Genomic DNA, 22,616 nt, shown 5'->3' on the forward strand with positions numbered 1-22,616 from the left:
GCGGACCCGGAAACTGGACCGGGCGGGACCGGACCGGAAAATTGGAGTGGTGTCCCCGCCCCCCCAAGCCCCCCTCACCCCCATACGCAGACAGACCCCTCCCCCCGACTAATCCTTGTAGTGTTTCTGTTATAGGTGTAACTTAGTTTTGTAAACTATATGCAAGATTCTTACCTTATCTTGATGCTTTGCAATTTGTATACAAAAAGAGAACTGAAAGTTAGTCCTTAGTTAGTCCTTGTCTTATCTTGAAAGGATAGGATGTGCTGAGAATGCACATCTAAGAAATCCAAGAATTTTACACGATTTCACAATGAACACAGGAATAGCGCGCATGCGCGGTGACAAAAGGTGAAAAGTACACGGGCGAAGAAGACTCCTTACTTCATCCTGAAGAGCCCCTGAACGACCACCAGAGGACACTGCGCATGCTTAGAGTAGTTCCAAGGTGTTGCAACTGATACTGTGAAATAGTTGTGTAATCTGATGAATATGCAATACATACGTTGCAACCCTAATGAATATGTATGTAACCAAATTGTATAAATGTAGTGGAGTTTGAATCAGTGGTCGAAGCCAGCTTTGGGTGCGAACCCCTGGTTTCCCAGCGCTGACATAAAAGCACCGCATATAACTACGTCCGTGGTTATGTGTCTTGTTTGCTAACATTTCCAGTAAGCTTCCCAGTAACCCTCCCAGTAACCACCTAGTGCTATCAGTACCCCTCTGTCCTGGTTTTGTTAAAAACAAGTTTCTCTTTCAGTGAATTTTGCTTGTCAGCTAAAGCCTTCATATTAACTGCATTTTCCTGGAGAACCAGACACATGTTTTGGTAAACATAGCAATGGAATGCAAACTTATTGATAGCATGGATGGACATCTGGCGAGAGGGGTGACGAGAAACAAGTGACTAAGAAACTGACCAACTGTGTATAACATTCCATTCACGTGAATACTTCATATAAAAGTGGGAGACCACGAGGATCTCGTCCCTTTTTCCTTATGGCCGACCTTAGGAGAGGATCTTGCTACTCATCCCTGAGAACTGAGGCCTAGTGAGAGACTCAATCCAGCTCCACTTGGTTGCAGAGTCTAATCCAGGACTTTGGTGGCCGGCTCTGCAGTTGCTGAGACTTTCAAGATTGGTTTTGTATATTTTGTATTATTTTCTCTATTCTTATTAGTAGCATTAGTAAAACATCTTTAATTTTTCCAACTCTCTTCTCTCTGTCCTTCTTTCCCTCCCGATCGCCTGTCCTTAGTGGGAAGGGGGGAGAAGGAGGGGCAAAAAGAGGGAAGTGGGGGGGAGAGGGGGTTAACAATACATCTGCCAGGGTTTTATTGTCACCCCGCAATCTTAACACTCGACACCCTCACAAACAACCAGTATTACCAGCAACCTTCCCAGTGCTCCCAGTAACACCCGCTAATCCTTCTAGTGCTCCCAGTAAGCCCCCAGCAACTGCCAGTGTTCCCAGTGAACCTTCCCAGTGCTCCCAGCAAACCCTCCAGTGCTGCCAGTGCTGCCAGTCAGCCTTGCACTGTTCCCAGAAATCTCCCTCTAATTCTCCTGGTATTCCCAGTAACCCTCCTTGTAACCTTACCAGTGCTCCCAGTAACTACCTAGTGCTCCCAGTAACTCCCCAGCAATCTCCAGTGTTCCCAGTAACCCTCCCAGTGCTCCCAGCAACCCTCCAAGTGTTCCCAGTAACCCTCCCAGTGCTCCCAGCAACCCTCCAAGTGTTCCCAGTAACCCTCCCAGTGTTCCCAGCAACTCCCGCAGTGCAGTCAGTGACCTTCAGAAGCCCACCCATTGCTCCCAGTAATCCCCCACTAACAGTCCCAGTGGTCCCAGTAACCACTTAGTGCTCCCAGTATCCACCCAGCAACCCCCAGAATTTCAAGTATCCCTCCCAGTTCTCCCAGCAACCCCTCCAGTGCTCCCAGCAATCCCCAATGTTCCCAGTAATCACCTAATAACACCCAATAAACCCCCAGTGCTCCCAGTAATGGCCCCTGAGGCCGCCCCTGTGGTTCCAGTAACCCATGTAGTGTTACCAGCAATCCCCCAGTAACCCTTTTAGTGTTCCCAGTAAGCCTCCCAGTAAGCCTTCCAGTAACCACCTAGTGCTATCAGTACCTCCCCAGCAATTGCCAGTATTCCCAGCAACTCTCCTGGTACTCCCAGTAACGCCCCACTAATCCACCTAGTGTTCCCAGTACCCCTCCCAGCAACCGTCCCAGTGCTCCCAGTAAGCCCTCAGCAACTCCCAGTGCTCCCAGTAATGCCTCCCAGTAACCCCCCACAAACCTCTCCAGTGCTCCCAGCAATCCCCATTGTTCCTACTAATCCTCCAAAAACTCCCAATAAACCCCCTGTGCTCCTAATAACCCTCCCAGGGTTCCCAGTAAACCCTACAGTGCTCCCAGTAACCACCTAGTACACCCAGTACCCCACAGAAAGCCCCCAGAACTTCCAGTAACCCTCCCAAAGTTCCCAATGACCCCACACTAGATCTCCTAGTGTTCCCAATAGCCCCCCCAGTGCTCCCAGTAACCACCTAGTGCTCCCAGTAAGCCCCCAGCCACCCGCAATGTTCCAAATACCCCCCCAATGCTCCCAGTAACACCGCACTAATCCTTCTAGTGTTCTCAGTTGCACTCCCAATAACCTTACCAGTGCTCCCAGCAACCCCCCCAGTCCTTCCAGTAACCACCTAGTGCTCCCAGTAAACCCCCAGAAACCCCTAATGTTCCCAAGTAAGCCTTCCAGTGCTCCCAGTAACCCCCCACTAACCCCTCCAATACTCACAGCAACCCCCATTGTTCACAGTAATCTTGCAAGTACTCCCAGTAAATCCCCAGTGCTCCCAGTAACCCTCCCAGTATTGCCCCACTAATCCTCCTAGTGTTCCCAATACCCCTCCCAGTGCTTCCAACAACCCCTCCCAGTGTTTCCAGTAACTACCTACCGCTCCCAGTAACCCCCTAACAACCCCCAATGTTGCCAGTAACGAACCCAGTGCTCCCAGTAACTACCTAATATTCCCAGTAACACTCAGGCAACTCCATATGCTCCCAGTAACCCTCCCAGTAACCCTTCCAGTGATCCCAGTATCCACCGAGTGATTCCGGTATCCCCCAGAAAGACCCCAGTGCTTCCAATTACGCTCCCAGTGTTCTCAGCAACCCCCACTAACCCTCCCAGTGTTCCCAGTTATCCCGCACTGATCTTCCTAGTGTTCCCAATAACCCTCCCAGTGCTCCCAGTAACCACCTAGTGCTTCCAGTAACCACCCAGCAACCCCCATTCTTCCCAGTAACCCTCCCAGTGCTCCAAATAAGCTCCTACTAATCCTTCTAGTGTTCCCATAACACTCCCAATAACCCTACCACTGCTCCCAGCAAACCCCCCAGTGCTCCCAGTAACTACCTAGTGCTCCCAGTATACCCCAGCAACCCTTAATGTTCCCAATAACCCTCCAAGTGCTCCCAGTAACCCCCCACTAACCTCTCCAGTGATCCCAGCAGTGCCCATTGTTCCCAGTAATCTTGCAAGAAGTCCTAGTAAACCCACAGTGCTCCCAGTAAACCTCCCAGTGTTCCCAGTACTCCCCTGGAAATCCTCTTAGTGTTCCTAGTAACCCTCCCAGCAACCCCCCAGTGATTCCAGTAACCCCTCCAATACTCCCAGTACCCCCACCCCCCCAATCACAGAATCCCAGAATGTCAGGTATTGGAAGGGACCTCGAAAGCTCATCCAGTGCAATCCCCCCACCAGAGTAGGAATACCCTGGATGATTTTTAATGGTGCCCTTGAACACAAACTATTCTGTGATTCTATTATTCTAGTGAGAGTGACAGAGAGTTTTGGGACCATTAACTTGTAAGGAAAGAGCAGATCTCCAGTCTAGTTGGGCCTGCAAAAGGATTCAAAGGGAGGGTGAGGGCCTGCAACAGCTTTCGCTCTGTCACATTCCATGTGAGAGCAGAGGCTGGATGTTCACAATTGTGGAGCTTGGCCCTCATAAGAGGGACAGAGAATGAGGGAACCATGAAGAGGTGGCTAGTGGTGTCAGCCATCATTGTTTGGCCCATGAAAGGGCTTCTCAGGGAAGGTGGGGGCCAGCAACAGCCTTCAGACATGCCACATTCTGTGTGTGAGCAATTGCTGGACATTTACAATGCCCTGTCCCAGGTGGAGGACCTTGCACTGGACCTTGTTGAACCTCGTGATGTTCGCATGGACCCTCTTATCAACCTTTTCCAGGTCCTTGTGGAATGGAATCCTGTGCCTCAGGCGTGTCAAATGCATCACTCAGCTTGGTGTCATCCACAAACTTGCTGAAGGTTCTCTTGATCCCATTGTCTATGTCATTGATGAAGATACTAAACAGTACCCCTGAGGGACACCGCTTGTCATCCATGGAAAAAGACAAGGAGATGTTACTTGACAGTGGCTGAACATGAGCCAGCAGCGTGTCCATGTGTCCAAGAAGGCCAACAGCATCCTGGCTTCTATCACAGAATCACAGAGCAGTGAGGTGTTTGTGGAATGCTTACATGTCTATACAGAATAACCCGTCACTTGAATTAAAAAGAAGCAACTAAGCAGTGAAATTTCATTCATTGTGAAGTTTTCTTCTCTTTTTCCTTTTAATTTTCTTCCTTTTTGTTTTCATTTTCAGCAACGTATTTCTCAGTTTCTGCAGGGTTTAGGATCTTCAGTGGCTGCTCTCACCTCATAACCACCAGTTCCAGGTTTTTCCCACCAGATTGTACCACCTCAAGTTTGATACTGAGATAATCTTTTTCAATGGCTTCATCAGTATAGTTTTTCTCCAGAAATTCATGCACAAATTTGGCTCCTCTGCCAATGGCATTGGCCTTCCAAGCATGGTATGTACCAGAGGGGTTGGTCTGATACAGCCTGGGGGTTCCATCAGAGTCAAATCCCACGATAAGAGCAGAGATACTGAAAGACCCACAACAGTTCCTTTTTTTGTATCTCCGTTTCGGACTAGCGATGTAAGGAGTGATGTAGTCCACAGTGAACAGGATCCTCCACTGTCAGTCTGTGACTTTGACACTCCACATGAGCTCTGTTTATAACTATTCCAGCATCAGCTGTCAGCCCTGCAGAAGCCATGCAGACATTGTTATCCAGAGCACAGAACTTCCATACAGTTCTGTCATCCTGACATTTTGTGACAGACTTCTTTTCCACACCAAGAACAAAAATATCCTTCCCTCTTACTCCAACCACAATGGAGCCCTTCTTCACTGCCTCCTGGGAATACTCCACCTGGAAAAAATGCCCGTCCTGGAAGAATGTGATGATGGCCTAGAAACAGTGTGGCCAGCAGGCCCAGGGTAGTGACCGTCCCCTAGATTGGACACTGCTGAGGCTGCACCTCGAATCCTGGGGTCAGTTTTGGGCCCCTTACTACAAGAAAGACCATGAGGTGCTGCAGTGAGCTGAGAGAAGGGAACGGAGCTGGGGAAGGGGCTGGAGCACAAGTGTGATGGGAGCGGCTGAGGGACCTGCATATGGTGGTGTAACGCGAACTGCGAATATAGGTACGATAGCCACTCACTCACTCCTTCTGCGCATTCCCCCCCTCCCATCCCAGCTAGGGGAGAGAATCAAAAGGGAAGTGAGAAACTCAAGGATTGACATAAAGACAGTTTAAGAAAATAAGAAATTAATAGCAATATCCCACTACCTCTAATAATGTATAGAAAATTGAATTTGAAGTAAAAGATACTCAATGCAATTCTTCACAAAGTCCATTCACACTGAGCAGCCAGTCCTAGGAAAAGACACCCCCATCCCGAACAGCTGATCCCTGAGAGAGAAGAGAGAGAAAGGCAGAAAGGCCCAGAAGCCTCTGCAAACCCGCAGAATGGCAAAAGGCCAAGCTAAAAGAATTCTCAAATGGAACTCCACTGGAATGGAGTAGAACAAGAATGGGTCTGCATCTGTCCCCTCTTGCTGGAAAACTCCAGCTCTCCTTAAATATGAAGTATGACACTAATGACATGGAATCACAGCATCACAGAATCACAGAATGTTAGGGATTGGAAGGGACCTCAAAAGATCATCTAGTCTAATCCCCCTGCTGGAGCAGGAACACCCAGATGAGGTTACACAGGAAGGCGTCCAGGCGGGTTTGAATGTCTACAGAGTAGGAGACTCCTCAACCTCCCTAGGCAGCCTGTTCCAGTGCTCTGTCACCCTCACTGAGAAGAAGTTTCTTCTCAAATTTAAGTGGAACCTTTTGTGTTCCCGTTTGAACCCATTACCCCTTGTCCTATCACTGGTTGTCACTGAGAAGAGCCTGGCTCCATCCTCCTGACACTCACCCTTTACATACTGATCACCATGAATGAGTCACCCCTCAATCTCCTCTTCTCCAAGCTAAAGAGACCCAGCTCCCACAGCCTTTCCTCATAAGGGAGATGCTCCACTCCCTTGATCGTCTTTGTTGCCCTGCGCTGGACTCTCTCCAGCAGTTCCCTGTCCTTCTGGAACTGAGGAGCCCAGAACTGGACACAATATTCCAGATGCGGTCTCACCAGGGCAGAGTAGAGGGGCAGGAAAACCCCTCTTGACCTTCTAACCGCCCCCCTTCTAATCCACCCCAGGATGCCATTGGCCTTCCTGGCCACAAGGGCCCAGTGCTGGCTCATGGTCATCCTGCTGTCCCCAGGAGCCCCAGGTCCCTTTCCCCTACACTGCTCTCTAATAGGTCATTCCCCAACTTATACTGGAACCCGGGGTTGTTCCTACCCAGATGCAAGACTCTACAATTTCCCTTGTTATATTTCATTAAATTTTTCCCTGCCCAACTCTCCAGCCTGTCCAGGTCTCGCTGGATGTCGGCACAGCCTTCTGGCGTGTCAGCCACTCCTCCCAGCTTCGTGTCATCAGCAAACTTGTTGACAGTCACTCTGTTCCCTCGTCCAAATCATTGATGAATATATTAAATAATATTGGCCCCCGTACTGCCCCCTGAGGCACTGCACTAGATCCAGGCCTCAACTGGACTCTGTTCCATTGACCACGACTCTCTGGCTTTTTCCCTTCAGCCAGTTCTCAGTCCACCTCACTACCTGCTCATCCAGACTGCACTCCCTCAGTTCAGCTGTGAGGATGCTGTGGGAGACTGTGTCAAATGCCTTACTCAAGTCAAGGTAGATCACGTCCACCGCTCTGCCATCATCCATCCATGGAATATTCTAATTGATCAGTCTGGGTGTCAGTCAAGGTCTGTCCTATCTATGCCCCCCTTCCCTGCTGCCTCACACCTGCGAACAGAGAATTCAGAAAAGACCCTGGCTCACAGACAACAACTAAGATAACAAGAAGTTCTTACATTCTCTTTGTTCCAGCTCAATGACACTGGCAAGTTACTTGAACAGAAGCATTAATTCTGTCCCAGGGTGTTATATTCCTGTTCTTAAACTAAATACAAGCAATGACCGTGCCAGCTATGAAAAAGTTTCTAACTGCATGAAAGGGTTGTCAGGGTTTGGAACAGGCTTTACAGGGAAGTGGCTGAGTCACCACCCCCGGAAGTGTTTAAAAGACATGGAGATGTGGCACTTAGGGACATGGTTTAGTAGGGGGTTGGTAGTTGCAAGTTTATGGCTGGATGCAATGACCTGAAAGGTCTTTTCTGTTCTATATGATTGTATGATTCCATTATTCCCTTATTTTCCACAGATTTACCTGTACTTTAAGATTTTTCCATATACTTACATAGAAATACAGACAACACAGATTAGTGTAAATTTGATGGTCCAAAAAGAAAGCATTCCATGGAAGCTTTTTAGCCTACTTTCCTCCATTAGGTAAGAGTGGTCAGAACCTTCAAGCTTGACACACTCTGTGCCAGTAGTTAGAGGTGTCATGGACAGTTATGGTAAGAGAAATATTTTGGGGCCCTGTGTTCTGTGTAAGACACAAGAATTATCTTTCTTACTGCTGTAGGCATGTAGGTATGATGGAAATGTTGAGAACATTTTAAAAAAATGAGGCAACAAAGAAATAGAATGAAAGATGTAGAGTGAAGAAAATGTCTTATTTCAAATTTAAGCTCCAAACACTGTTGGTATTGTTATCCTGTTTGCTTTGTTTTGTCTTGTTTTAATATGCTGACCTTTGAGGTGGCACGGGATACTTATGGTCAGACAGCGGAGCTCTGCCTGAAAACCTGAGAAATGTTCACATGTGCTTAAAAACTTGACCACAACTCATCAGCTGAAGCAATTTAATACTTTTAATAGAATGACAGTGTTTTTCCATGAGATCAAAATGAGAAATTTTCAGGATGTGCGTTAATAGCAAGAGGAGAACTATTGACTTTCTACTAGACTGGCCTTGTCAGCACTCTCTTTGTTAGGCTGTGCATTCAAACTCCTCATCTTTCACCTGTTTCCACTGTCCTAACTAAAATAACCATCTGAAGTCACATTTCCAGCAGCCAATCTGCACCTAAGCACTCGTGATTTCTCTCTGGATGTCCCTTCCCTTTACTCTTCAATCATTCAGATACCTCTCAACAATCCAGCTGCTGCTTTCAGCTTCAGAGAGTTAAAAGCTTCCCTGTCTTTCAGCAGGTTAATTCTGTCTTTAGCCAAGACTTTAATTGTGTTGATTTTATAATTTCCTTTCTGTCTAGAACATTGTTGGCACAGTTATGCCTCGTGGAAGAAGAAGGTCATTGGTGGCAGCTTGTACTTGGCATAGAGTTGAGGAGTGTGTTTTCTTTTAATGATTAATCTTATCAGTTTTATTTTGTTTGTTCACAAATCAGTGAAATCCCTCTTTGCCTGTGTGCAGCTGGGTCTGGCGGAAAAGGACCTGGGAATGTTGATTGATAGTGGTGGAATATGAGCCAGCATTGTGCCCAGGCAGCCAAAAAGGCCACCAGCATCCTGGCTTGTATCAGGAACAGTGTGGCCAGCAGGACTAAAGAAGTGATTGTGCCACTGTACTCAGCACTGGTGAGGCCGCACTTTGAATCCTGTGTTCAGTTTTGGGCCCCTCATCATAAAAAGGACATGGAGGCACTGGAGTGAGTTGAGAGAAGGGAAAGGAGCTGGTGAGGGGCTGGAGCACAAGTGTGGTGGGAGTGGCTGAGGGACCTGGGGGGTTCAGCTGGAGAGCAGGAGCTGAGGGGAGACCTTCTGATCTCTGAACTGCCTGAAAGGAGCTTGGAGCATGGAGGGGGTTGGTTTCTTCTCCCAGGTAGCAAGTGATAGGATGAGAGGAAATGACCATGAGTTGTGTCAGGGCAGGTTGAGGTTGGATCTTGGGAACAATTTCTTCCCCAAAGGGCTGTCGGACACTGAAACAGGCTGCCCAGGGTGGTGGAGTCACCATCACTGGAGAGGTTTAAAAGGCGAGGTTCTTAGGGACATGGGTTAGTGCTAGAGTTAGGTTATGGTTGGACTCAACAATCCTGAAGGTCTCTTCCAAGCAAAATGATTCTATGGCTCTATATACTTCCTATTTTCTTTGGAGTTTCCTGTTTTCCCAGGCTTCTCTGGTGATAGCTCTGCTTGTTTTCCTGACTATTTGTATGCACATTCTTGTACTTGACAGACACTGCCCTTGAACACCAGCTGTACAGGGCTCTGCTTCCCTTCTCTGCTGCTCACATGGACTCTCCCACTAAAAGTCACAAGTCTGGACCAAAGTCTGCTCCTCTGAGGCCTGACATCTTCACTCTTCTCCTTCCCCTTGTAGGTGAGACCCCCCCCACTACGTCATGGTCCCAACAGCCAATACTGACACTGATTTTCACATCCATGTCCGTTTCTTCCTTCTTTGAGAGTAACAGATGCATTTGAGCACCACCATTGTTGATTGATCTGTCAGCTGTGCTATAAAGACCCGTGACTTGACCAAGACCCTGCAGAAACCTCCAGACTATTGGCATGCTGTTGTGATCCCCTTCCAATGAATGCCAGGGTAATTGAAGGCCACAAGGGGACTTAAATGGGTTTTTTGTCTCCCACCAAATATCCACCCTTAGCAGTCTCTCCTCTGACCCTTACCCACAACAGCTCACCCAATTTGTTCATCCAATAGAGGAGCTCCACACATCTGCACACCCTCCTTCACATGGAGGACACTTCCCTCCTGATCTTTCTGGCCTCCTGATCATCCTGTACCCACCCATCACAACAGCCCAATCACGAGAGCTGCCCCAACAGGCCTCAGTAGTTATTCCCTCCAAGTGGAATGAAAAGATCACACACACAGCTCCAGTCCCTCCTGTCTGTGCCGCAGGCTGAGGACATCAGCAACAACTCAGATAAGGGCAGACTTGCAGGGAGGAGACCTGCTACCAAGCCCCCCAAAGCTCAGTTGTGTGAAGGCTTTGCTTCAGAGCAGAGACTTGCTGGAGTGGATGGCAGAAGAAATGAGGTCCCCACAAAGAAAACAAACCCTGCTCTCCCCAAAGCCAGAGAAAAGCAAACTGGGCTGTGCAGTCTGAGCAGGAGAGGGGTTTGCTGTCTCTTGTGTCTCTGCTGCCCTGAGGGCCTGTGGTTGAGGTGAAGCTGATCATAAGAAAGGAAGAGATGATTTTGAAAATGGTCTTGGTGTGGACATCCTGTGATTCAGGCACACTGTGAAAAACATTGGCCTGATCCATGACTGTATCATCGAGGGCATGGTTAAACAATGGGGAAGAGAAGGACCAGCAGAGTTTGAGAGTGAAGGAACACATGTGGAGGCCCTGGTGTGATGTGCTTTGTATTCATACACTGCTCAACATGTACTGGATAGCAATGGGACAGACCTTGCATCACTGTGGTGGTGGGATTCAATCGCTGGCCCAAAAGCACCAAATCTGCCTAAGTTGCCCTGAGTGTTGCCTGTCACAGAACTGGTCTGAATGGGGACAGGGTTCCTGTGCAGGACCTGTGCTGTCCATGTCAGGTGCACGCAGTTGTGCTGGAGAGCTCTGGCACCTCCCAGAGCACTACAGGCTTGTATTTGTGAATTAAATTGTAACTCAGCTGCCCTGAATAAGGTTAGACAATGAAGGGATGCACATGAGACAACTGCCATATGAGGAAATACAGCCAATGGAGAACAGAAGAAGAGACATTTGGCTCTGCCTGTGCCACAGGACTTCATTTGGTCAGCTGAAATCCTCTATAGGCTGCCCGGGACATAAGGAACAGTCACAGGTTCAGTTGTCCTACATGTGGGCACCTTCTGTCATTGAAGCTGGCCAAAGGAATTTCCCACCAGCCTCCAAGAAGATGCCCTCGGGTGCTGCCCTGTCTCTCAGAACTGCTCCATTAGAGCTTGCAGTTTTCTGCATGCATCTTGGTCACCTTGAACCAAATTTGTTACCAGGTGTTTGTGTCTGAACATGTTCCTTCTGCCCTCTATCTCCATTAATCAGCAAGAGAGCTGAGACAAGGAGCTCCCATTCAGGAGACTATTTTGTGCACATCTGATCTGAGGAAAGATGAATCCCAGTTCCTGTGGGTTTGTGGTGTGCATGGAATGGAGCTAACTCTTCTTTTAGCTCTAAGGACTGCAAACTCAGCATGAGAAGCCTCCACTGACTCAGCTGAATCCCTTCCCTCAGAATGGGTAAAGGGGATACCTCCCTGACATTGTTTGGTGTCCTGTCTAATAAGAAAACCAAAAGCGTGTTCTCGGAGCCAAAGCTACCTTTGATTGAGAAATGCAACTGTTGGGAAGAAGTTTGTCTCCCCAGCTGAGGGACAGAAAATAAGTAGTTACATCAGCCTGTTTCACAGCAGGTTCCCCTGGAGCCCCATGGACACCTGGAGGGTGCCCAGGGGGGACAGAGAAAGGGACATCATGGGCTGCTGCTCCTGTGCTGCTGAGCTGGGCTGGGCTCCTGGGACACAGGGAACTCATGGCAAGTGGCAGCGCTGCAGAGAGACAGCTCTGCCCAGGAGCAGCTCCTCTGCAAAGCGCAGCAGGGCTGAGGGCTCTGCCTGCAGCACCGAGGGCACAGGAGACAGGCAGAGAGAGGGAAACGCAGTCTGGGGTGGGAGGATGCTGAGTGATCACTGGGGGAGAAATCTTCAGAGATATGAAGCCTGTGGCTGCAGGGCATTGCACCTGCAAATCAGGTAGGATCTTAGAAAGCTGTCACATTGCAGAGCCTACAAGAGATGTAAGTACAATTCTCAGAGATTCTCTGATGCAGAGGAGAGGATGTGCTGCAGAGCAGGGATTGCCTTCTGCACTGTCAGAGTGAAAAGATGTGAATGCTGCTCTCCCAAGAATGGCTGTGGGGTGTAAATGTAAATGTGCAGGCAGGGGTGCCCAGGGCTGTCCTGCAGAGCAGGGTCCCTGCACCCCAGGGCTGTGCCGGGGCAGGGACTCTGCTGCCTGCCAGGGTCAGTGCTCAGCCTGCCCGGGAGATCCCAACAACACTTAGGGGAGAAGATGTGGAGGGAAGGAGTGACCCCAGCAGGGCAGGGTCCTTCTGCTGTGGACAGGGTGCTGTGTGGGTCAGGGCTGCTCACATTTGCATATCACCCCCAGAGTCAATGCAGAGTGTTCTTCTGAAGAACGACATCAAGACAATACCTACAAGGGAAGCAGTCTGTTTTTTTAGTTTTTCACTCTTGGTTGGCTGTGTGGGCAGTAGGAGATTAGGATTTATTTCTTGAAAGGCACTGAGACCTCGGTTCTCCTTTGGGCTTGTCAGAGCAGCTCCTGAGCGCCTGCACACATAGAGATGTTCCTGGGCAGTGCCTAGTGCCAGGAATTGTGAGCAGGGCAGAGTTGAGCACAGTGGGTGTGATGGGCTCTGTGAGCACAGAGAGGGAGGAGACCCAGGGACAGAGAAACAGCTTGAAGCAGGGACCAGATGCAGGCAGCAGAGACATGGGTGAGAAGGTGTGACTGGTGACTGGTGAGAAGGATCTGCTCCCAGAAATGCCATGAGAAGGGGGATTTGGGCACCTCCTTGCCATCCACTGCAGTGCAGACACCTAACATGAAGCAGACAGCTGGTCTCCTCTACCATCTCTTCTCTTAATGTCATTGGCGGTCAGTCACCTTCCCAACAACCTTACCCGTTTGAAGGATAAATTACCAAAAACCTGACTGTCTGTCTCCTGGCTGCATTTGCAGCAGCTCTGTGGCATTTATCCTTTTTTTATCTCTACTGTCTTTGCTCACCTTCATTTGTGACCTCACATTTTCCTCCTTGGACAGTGCCCCATTCCAAGAAACAGGAGATGTCCAACAGCAGCTCCATCACCCAGTTCCTCCTCCTGCCATTCACAGACACACGGGAGCTGCAGCTCTTGCACTTCTGGCTCTTCCTGGGCATCTACCTGGCTGCCCTCCCGGGCAACGGCCTCATCATCACCACCATAGCCTGGGACCAGCATCTCCACACCCCCATGTACTTCTTCCTGCTCAACCTCGCCCTCCTCGACCTGGGCTCCATCTCCACCATTGTCCCCAAGTCCATGGCCAATTCCCTCTGGGAAACCTGGAACATCTCCTATGCAGGATGTGGTGCCCAGCTCTTATTTTTTTCCTCTTTAATCACAGCAGAGTATTCTCTTCTCACCATCATGTCCTACGACCGCTACGTTGCCATCTGCAAACCCCTGCACTACGGGACCCTCCTGGGCAGCAGAGCTTGTGTCCATATGGCAGCAGCTGCCTGGGCCACTGGGTTTCTCACTGCTCTGCTGCACACGGCCAATACATTTTCACTGCCCCTGTGCAAGGGCAATGCCCTGGGCCAGTTCTTCTGTGAAATCGCCCACATCCTCAAGCTCTCCTGCTCACACGCCTACTTCAGGGAAATTGGGCTTGTGGTGGTCAGTGCCTCTTTAGCTTTTATGTGTTTTGTGTTCATTGTGGTGTCCTATGTGTAGATCTTCAGGGCCGTGCTGAGGATCCCCTCTGAGCAGGGACGGCACAAAGCCTTTTCCACCTGCCTCCCTCACCTGGCCATGATCTCCCTGTTTGTCAGCACTGCCATGTTTTCCCACCTGAAGCCCCCCTCCATTTACTCCCCATCCCTGGACCTGGTGGTGTCAGTTCTGTACTTGGTGGTGCCTCCAGCAGTGAACCCCCTCATCTACAGCATGAGGAAACAGGAGCTCAAGGATGCCCTCTGGAAACTCATGTCTTAGTGTTTTCTGAAGCAATAAACTGCCCATCTGCTTCTACATAGGAGTTTTAATGTAACTAATTACAGGCTCAGCCTGTCATCTGGATTTTCTGTTGTTGGTGGTAGCTTTTTTATTGTGATAATGTTGTCATCCCATTTCTAAATTCTCTGTCTGCTTTTCTGTTATAACCAGTGGCTGTGTAATTAGGAGCCGTGTTCTCCTTGTCTTTACGCAAAATAAAGGGCTCTTTAGTGACTTGATCTTCACTACATCCTTCCTGCAAGGCCTTATGGAGCTGCAGGGACAGTTTCTGTGTCCATGGGAAGAGGGGAAGAGAGTCCAGTCTGGCAGCACTGCCATTGAGCACCAGCGCTTGGTCTTCCAGAGCTGTTCTGATTGCACTCCCACACTCTCCTTCTCATCCCTTGTGTTGGTGCAAGGCCTAGGAGAAGACATGTTGTCCTCATGGCACTAGGGCCTCGGTGCCTCCTTGCAGCCCCATGGGGAAGCTGTAAGTTGTTGTACCAGTGTTGTCCTTCCCTGGGCCTTGCACACCCACATCCCACGGTCCCAGGAAGAGCCCTGAGCCGTGTGTGAGGGACAGGATCCCCCTTCCCATTGCCTGGAGGTCAGGGCTTCTCCTTTCTGCTTCAGAAAGCAAACCAAGGGGTTTCTGAGCATCAGAGCTGAAGAAAAGACTCAAAGGAGACCTCATGGTGGCTACAGCTTCCACAAGGGGAGAAGGAAGGGAAGTTATTGATCTCTTCTCACTGGTGAACAATGAGGCAACCCAAGGGAACGGAAGAAATATGTACTAGGGGAGGGTCAGTTTTACATGAGGAAAAGGTTCTTCCCCCAGAGGTGCTGGACACTGAACAGGCTCTCCAGGGAGGTGTCACGGCCCCAACCTGACAGTGTTCAAGAAGAGACTGGACAACGTCCTCAGACACACGGTGTGACCTGTGGAGTGTCCTGTGCAGGGACAGGAGCTGGACTCCATGATCCTTGTGGGTCCTTCTAACTCAGGACGTTCTATGATTCTGTGAAATACTAGGTCAAAAGTCCGTGTTTTCATTGTGCAGATGAGTTGTAAACATATACATCATGTGCATGTCCACTGTGTGCATGTGGTGAGATGAACCCAAGGGAGCACAAATGTCATCAGCTGTTCCTTGGGGTGCCATAAAGGTCAGTGGGACAGAGAGGGTGTTCAGGGGTCTCTTCCAACCTGTGTTATTGTAGGATTCCATGAATCTTTTCCATGGAGAGCTCTTTCATGTCACAATAGACAGAGGAAGAAGAAAACAAAGAGGCAAAAGCAGAGATGTAAAATCTGGGGGTGTTGATTGACAGCAGCTGAACATGAGCCAGTGTGTGCCCAGGTGGCCAAAAAGGTCAATGGCCTCCTGGCTTGTATCAAGAATAGAGTAGTGAACAGAAACAGGTCAGTTATCATCCTCTTGTACTTGATGCTGGTGAGGCCACAACTCAAATCCTCAGTTCAGTTTTGGGCTCCTCACTATTGCAAAGACCTTGAGGTGCTGGAGCGAGTGCAGAGGAGGGGGACAAGGCTGTTGAGGGTCTGGAGCACAAGACTTCTAAAGAGCAGCTGAGGGACAAGGGGGCGTTTAGCCTGGAGAAAAGGAGACTGACGGGAGACCTTCTCACTCTCTACAACTGTCTGAAAAGAGGTTGTACCATGGAGGGCGTTGCTCTTCTCTTGAGTAGCAAGTGATAGGATGAGAGGAAACGGCCTCAGCTTGTGCCAGAAAATGTGCAGAATTGATATTAGGAAACATTTCTTCATGGAAAAGTTTGTGAGGCAGTGGAACAGGCTGCCCAGGGAAGTGGTTGAGTCACCATTCCTGGAGGTGTCTCAAAGATGTATAGATGAAGCTCTTAGGAACATGGTTTAGTTCTAGAGTTACGTTATGGTTGGACTCCATGATCTGAATGGTCTCTTCCAACTCAAATGATTCTATGATTCTATGATCCTGTGATTCTCTGCTTGAAGGGTCATTTCCCAGGTGGTGGAGCTTTCCTTGGAGGAAGGAATCATAGAATCATAGAGAGTGTTGCAATGGAGCTTGAAAGGCCATCTAGTCCAACCCCCTGCTATGAGCAGGGACGTCTTCAGCCAGCTCAGGTTGCTCAGACTCCCATCCAGCCTGGCCTGGGATGTCTCCAGGGATGGGGCATCCACCACCTCTCTGGGCAATTGATGCTTATATTTCATCTTCCCCATTGTAAAAAATGTCTTCCTCACGTCTGGCCTTTAACTCTCCCCTTCTAGTTCAAAACCATGACCCCTTGTCCTATCACAACATGTCCTGCTCAGAAGTCTGTCCCCATCATTCTTATTGTCTTCTTTTAAGTACACAAAGGCGGCAATAAGGTCCCCCCGGAGCCTTCTCTTCTCCAGGCTGAACTGCACCAACTCTCCCAGCCTGCCCTCCCAGCAGAGCTGTTCCATCCCTCTGATCATCTCGGTCACTCTGCTCTGGCCTCTCTCCAACACATCCATGTCTTTCCTGGGATTCACATGGGTCCACTTCTCATGCTTATCCTGGCCCTTCTTGATGGCATCTGTCCCTCAGGCATATCAGGAACACTGCTCAGTTTGGTGACATCCACAAACTTGCTGAGGCTGCACTTGATCCCACTATGTCATTGATGAAGATATTAAACAGTACTGATCCCAGTGTGGACCCCTGAGGGACATCACTTGTCACCAGTGGCCATCCAGACATTGTGCCATTGACCACCACTCTCTGGGTGTGATCATTGAGCCAGTTCCTCACCCACAGAACAGTCCAGCCATCAAATCCATACCTCTCCAAATTAAAGAGAAGGATGTTGTGAGAGACCATGTCAAAGGCTTTACAGAAGTCCAGATAGATGACATCCATAGCCCTTCCTTTGTCCACTGATGTAGTTACTCCATCGTAGAAGGCCACTAGGTTAGTTAGGCAGGACTTGCCCTTGCTTGAAGCTGTGCTGGCTGTCTCAAATCACCTCCCTGTCCTCCTTGTGTCTTAGCACAGCTTCTAGGAGGATCTGAGCCATGATCTTCCCAGGCACAGGTAAGAGGCTGACAGGTCAGTAGTTTTCAGGGTCCTCCTTTCTACAGCAGAGCAGAGAAACACTGCCACACAGTTCTAGATTAGAAGGTGGAGACTGGACATGAGGAGGAAGAAATGTCACTCAAAGGGCAGTGCTGTGGTACGAGAAATCATCCAGAAGGAGCAGGAGATCAGTCCATGTACTTGTGTTTCCAGGAACTGCGCATGAGAGTGGAGACACATAAGTCAATGTATGGAAATACCAGGGTGAGAGCAAGGGGAGGAAGCGAGATGGGTGTCTACAGCCTGCAGGGAAACAGAAGCAGCTGTGGGACAGTGTAGGACAACCTGTGGTGGAGATGGCAAAGGGCACTGGTAAGGCTGGATGTCACCAAGAGAACCCAAGCCTTTGTCCCCTTGTCTATGGCAATGGCCTCTGCCACCAAGGCCTGTGAGGAGACATGTTGTTCTCAGGCACTGGGGCACCTCATGGCCTCCTTGCACACCCCCAGTAAGGCTGGGAACTGTCACCCCATTGTCCTTCACTCAGCACCACACAGCCCACATCCCCTGCCCCAGGAAGAGCCCTGAGCAATGTGTGAGGGACAGGATCTGCCTTCCCAGGGGCTGGGGGTCAGGCCTTGGCCTCTCTGCTTCATCCAACTAAACCAGGGTTTTCTCAGCACCTCAGCTGCCTGCACGTTTCCCTTTGTTTATCTGCCATCATGGCCTCCAATTCTCTGCTCTAACGAGTCCCTGGGGAGGCTTTGCTGGTACTTGCCCTCAGTGGAACTCATTAATACTTCAAGGAACTTAGTACTTTTTTCTTCTGGCTTTGACTTCTGGAAAGGTTTGTGCAGTCTCCTCTCAGCACCTGAGTAATGTTCAAGGACTCAGCACCAAATGAACCATGGGGCTCATTACACTCAAGAAAACTCTAACAAACTCTTCTTGTAGTGTCCTTTCAATCTTGTATAGTTAATTAGAGAGTTTTCTTTGTGTAATTATGGAGAAAGATTTCAAAAAGCTTCTGATAAAAAAGTCTTTCTATTGCAAAGGGTGTATTTTAATACTTTTCAGTTTGGAGAAGATGTGATTGCAGCGTTGTCTGATGTTGATCCAGGGTCTCTCCTAAGGAGGTCTGGACTGGCTGGAGAAGCTGTCCCTTGAGGTCTCACACTGTGTGGACAACCTTGCTCCTCACCTCCCCAACCCCATCGTTTCTCTCATTGGCCCCCTGGGCCTTGCATCCCTTTTCCTTACACTAGACTTCACTGCAGTCTGCAGCTGGATGTGCCAGCTCCTTTGCACCAGCTCCCACCTGTTCTCCTTGGAGATCTGGCTGCACACAGCAAAGAGGGACTTTGCTTTACCCTTGAACAAACAAAATACAACTGATAAGAGTCATGATTAAAAGTAAACACACTCCTCAACTGTACACCAAGGACAAGCTGCCACCACTGAGGTTCATCTTCTCCAAGGCAGAACCATGCAAGAAATGTTCTAGACAGAAAGGAAATATTATAAAATAAACACAATAAAAGAGTTGGGTAAAGACAGAATTAGACACACTACTGAAAGACAAGGAAGCTTTTAACTCCTTGAAGCTGAAAGCAGCAACTGGGTTGTTGACAAGTGTCTGAGTGATCAAAGAGTAAGAGGAAGGGAAACCCAGATGGCAACTACAAGTGTTGTGTGCAGATCAGCTGCTGGAAATGGGACTTCAGACATGGTCAGTTTAGTCAGGGCAGGAGGAAATACCTGGAGGATGAGGGAGATGGGATGCACAGAAAACAGAGAGAGTGCTGAGAAGGCAAATGTAGTGGAGGATCAGAAGTTCTCCTCTCATTCTTAATGCACATCCTGAAAAGTCTCATTTTGATCTCATGAGAAAACACTGATATTTAAAGTATTCAAAACAAAGAATAGAGAAATAAAACACCAGTAACATTTGATTCTTAAAGTTGAAAGAAGACACTATCTTCACTTTAAATCTTTCATCTGGTTTCCTTTTCCCTCCATTAAAAAAAAAAATGTTCTCAAGATTTCTATCCTAGCAAAGCCTACAGCATTAAGAAAGATAATTGAACTGTTAATTGAGCCATTCTCTTTTTAGAATGCCATGTTGACAGTGATCTCAACAGATCTGTGTTTTCTGTCTATGTGATCATAAGGAAAAAAAATACTTACGTGTTGGTAAGTATATAGTAAAATATATAATTGTATCCTGTTACTCAGCAAAATACATTTCCTACCACCACTCTGAATGGAAGAATCTTTCTTCTGAGAAATTGCTGCCTCCCAAGCATCTGTGACTTGAGACAGGAATCTGAAGGAGAACAAGCAGCAGTGGATGTGGATCAAGTCAGGGGTCACCGGAACTAACACAATCCTTTCCAGTCTATGGGACAGCAGGGGCAGCATCCCAGGAGCTGGGACAGCAGGACGATGTCACAGTGAGGCCACTCTCCACCATCTTGGAAAGCTCATGGAGACTGGGGGGACTCCCTGACCACTGGCAGCTCTCACACAGTGTGTGCACTTTTCAAAATGGCCAATGGGTGAGCAGGGGAACTAAGGGCTGTGCCCCAGAACATGTCCACTGGGACCCCGTTTCTGGGTGTCTGGAAGAGAAGGTGATGGGATTTACCCAGGGCAGGTTGTGCCTGTCCATCCTCTTTGCTTTCTGTGAGGAAAGGACAGGGTTGTGGACATGGGGAGAGCAGTGGTGGTCTGTTACCTAGAAGTCAGCAAGGCATTTGGCATCATCCCCCACAATATTCTTGTGTCTAAGGTAGGATATTATGGTCTGTGTCAGTGTGGAAGTAGATGGGTAAAAAGTCATCTGGGTGTTTGGGCTTGGAAAGGTGCTGTAGAAAGGGAGAAACTTTCCAGTCATGAGGACAGTCAAGCACTTGAAGCTGTTTCCCAGGAGTGCGCACTCACTCTGTCCCAGAAAGTGACCAAGATGTGTTTGGATAAAGCCCTGAGTAATCTGGTCTGACCCTGCTGTGAGTAGGAGGTTGGCCAAGACACCTCCTGAGGTCACTTTGAGCCTGAACGACGCTGTCCTTTCATCCCCTTCATGTTTTCAATTTAGACAAAGCTCTCAGATTCTCCCTGACCACAGGAATAATTCACATGTGCAGGGCTGTTTTACAAGTGCCCCCAAACAGTCCTGACCGCATCTTTTGCGCACCTTTCCATTTGCCCTAAACCAGGTTCTGTTTCCCTGTCCTAATGCCCTTGCAGAAAGAACAGCCCTCCTGTTAACCCTTTCAGAGCAGGTTGCTCAAGAGGTGTCAGCCTCCATGTACAGAGTCTGCACATCAGCCAGGCAGCAAAGCCACCATTACAGAAATGGTGATGAGGCTCTTGACCAGCTCCTTGAACCCACGGATCAGTGTGACATGTCTGCTGAGATTCCCGGGTGCGGCGATGAGAACGATTCATACAGACACGGACAGAGACGCACAGGCACAGGGTTCCTGTTAGCAGCGAGAGCAGAGCCAGGCAGAGCTGAACTCTCTTTTATTAACAGTTGTCAACTTATGTGTTTACAGATAAAGGGCTGGACCAAGAGGTTGGACAGTGTTTTCAATCAATGTTATTCTAAACACACCACACTCGTGCTGTGACTCCTTTCAGTCACGTTCCCGTGAGTATCTTGTGGGCAACGTACCGACCCACTCATTCACAATCCCAGGCCCAACATTCACACATCATACATACGAAGGTGGTTTTCCAACCCGAGATATCATTCTCACTGGCCTGGGTTATCACTTCTTACACTCATAAAAAACATACTTGTGTATAATCTGTTCAAGATCCTTTAGCTGGAACTGCAAGTGTCTACTGATCCCACATCCAGGAACACGTAGGCTTCAAGTGTGGTGTGGATGATTAGAGATATTCCAGGAATAGCCAAACAGAGACCATTTCCATAATAAAGAGCAATACAGCAGCATTTCTTCTGTTGCCTTCCACGCTTTCTCTCCTCCCCATTTCCAGAAGAGGTGGTAGCAGCAGCCTCCAATTCATATTGATCTGGGGCATCTCCTGATGAAGAAACAACAATATGTCACAAAAGTGGGTGCCTAAAGCACCACTTAAGTAAGGAAACAGGCCAGGACAGCTCAAGACGAGTCACACTCCTCTGGACCAAAAGGTGGGTGTTCCTGGCAATCTCAGGTGCCACAGCACAATGATACTTGTGTTCAGGGAGCTGGTCAAATGACCCATCTCCTGTTCTGTAATGGTGTCTGAGTTTTCTCAGGTCACCCCTGACTTGGGCCCCATCCACTGCTGGGTGTTCTCCACACTCCTGCCTTCAGGAACAAAGTCCCCGGAGACCTTGCTGGTGAAGATGGAGGCAAAGAAGCCATGACGAACCTCAGTCCTGTCTGATTCTACTCTTATGAAGTTCAGCAGCAGGCCCACATTCACCCTGTCTATTCTTTTACTGTAAGGAAACTGTGCCAGCTCATCTTGCTGCTCTTATATTCCCCTTCAAGGATCAATTCCAGGGCAGCTTTGGCGTATTCTCTACATCCATGGACAAGGTTTCTAAATTCCTCCTTTGCAGCTTCCCCTGCTTCCACCTCCTGTGTGCTGCATTTTTGCCCTGCAGCTCCAACAGTTCAGAGGAGCAGCCTCACGAGATAAATGCTTCTGTTCATGGGTACTTGGAGAGATCATTCTTGTGCTTGGAGCAGGCTGTCCTGTAAGGCTGATCAGATTTCCTGAGCTCCTACAACCTCCAGATCTATTTCCATGTCACCACCTTTATTGTTCACATCCCTCACCAGCACTTCCTTCTTTCCCAGTTCCAGACCTGGTGAACATCACCCTTGTTGGCCCATCAGGCAGCTCTGTTAAGCAGTTGGCCCAAGATTCTTTGGAGTGTTGGCATCTGCAGCTTTGCCTGGCCAGTGAATGTCAGGGCAATTACAGTTCCCCGTAGGAATCTGCTCATTGACTGGTGTCTTCCTTGAGTTGCCGACAGCAGATCTTTACAATTTCTTCTCCGTGATCTAGCAGTTTGTAACACCCAACAGGTTGTCACCCTGTACTGGGTTTACATGGCAAAGTTTTGGAACTGAGGGTGAGTGTGGGTGTGCTACAGTTGTCACCTCTCTGAGAAGACAGGAGGAGTTTGATCGACGTCAGACAGAGCCGATTTCAGCTGCTCCAAGATGGATCCACTCCTTGCCAAATCTGAGCCACTCAGTGATGCCGGCAGCACCTCTGGGATATTGTATTTGAGAAAGGGTAAAAAACGCTGCACAACAGCAGGTGGGAAAGAGGAGGGAGGAAATGGGAGAGAAAAGCACTGCAGACACCAAGGTCATATCCCATAGGACCCAAGCAGGTCCCCCAGCAGGCCAAAGCTTGCTCTCCTGA

At 48.9% G+C, this 22,616-nt stretch overlaps 1 protein-coding gene and 1 pseudogene across 2 annotated transcripts; one reads left to right on the forward strand and one right to left on the reverse strand.

The window, feature by feature from the left end:
* Positions 1-4,626: 4,626 nt before the first annotated feature.
* Positions 4,627-9,821, reverse strand: LOC309451953 (proteasome subunit alpha type-7-like; annotated as a pseudogene). Its single transcript has 2 exons — positions 9,804-9,821; positions 4,627-5,344 (listed from the first exon to the last, which is right to left on the reverse strand). The product of its transcript is annotated as a proteasome subunit alpha type-7-like (transcript).
* A 3,436-nt stretch (positions 9,822-13,257) lies between these two features.
* Positions 13,258-14,358, forward strand: LOC309451954 (olfactory receptor 14J1-like; the record flags this gene model as incomplete). Its single annotated transcript, XM_082076647.1, has 2 exons — positions 13,258-13,854; positions 14,344-14,358. 2 exons carry the CDS (start codon positions 13,258-13,260, stop codon positions 14,356-14,358), a joined length of 612 nt encoding a protein of 203 aa, XP_081932773.1.
* Positions 14,359-22,616: the final 8,258 nt, after the last annotated feature.

Source organism: Streptopelia decaocto, assembly GCF_964273445.1.
Source record: "Streptopelia decaocto genome assembly, contig: HAP1_SCAFFOLD_45, whole genome shotgun sequence".
NCBI classification, from domain to species: domain Eukaryota; kingdom Metazoa; phylum Chordata; class Aves; order Columbiformes; family Columbidae; genus Streptopelia; species Streptopelia decaocto.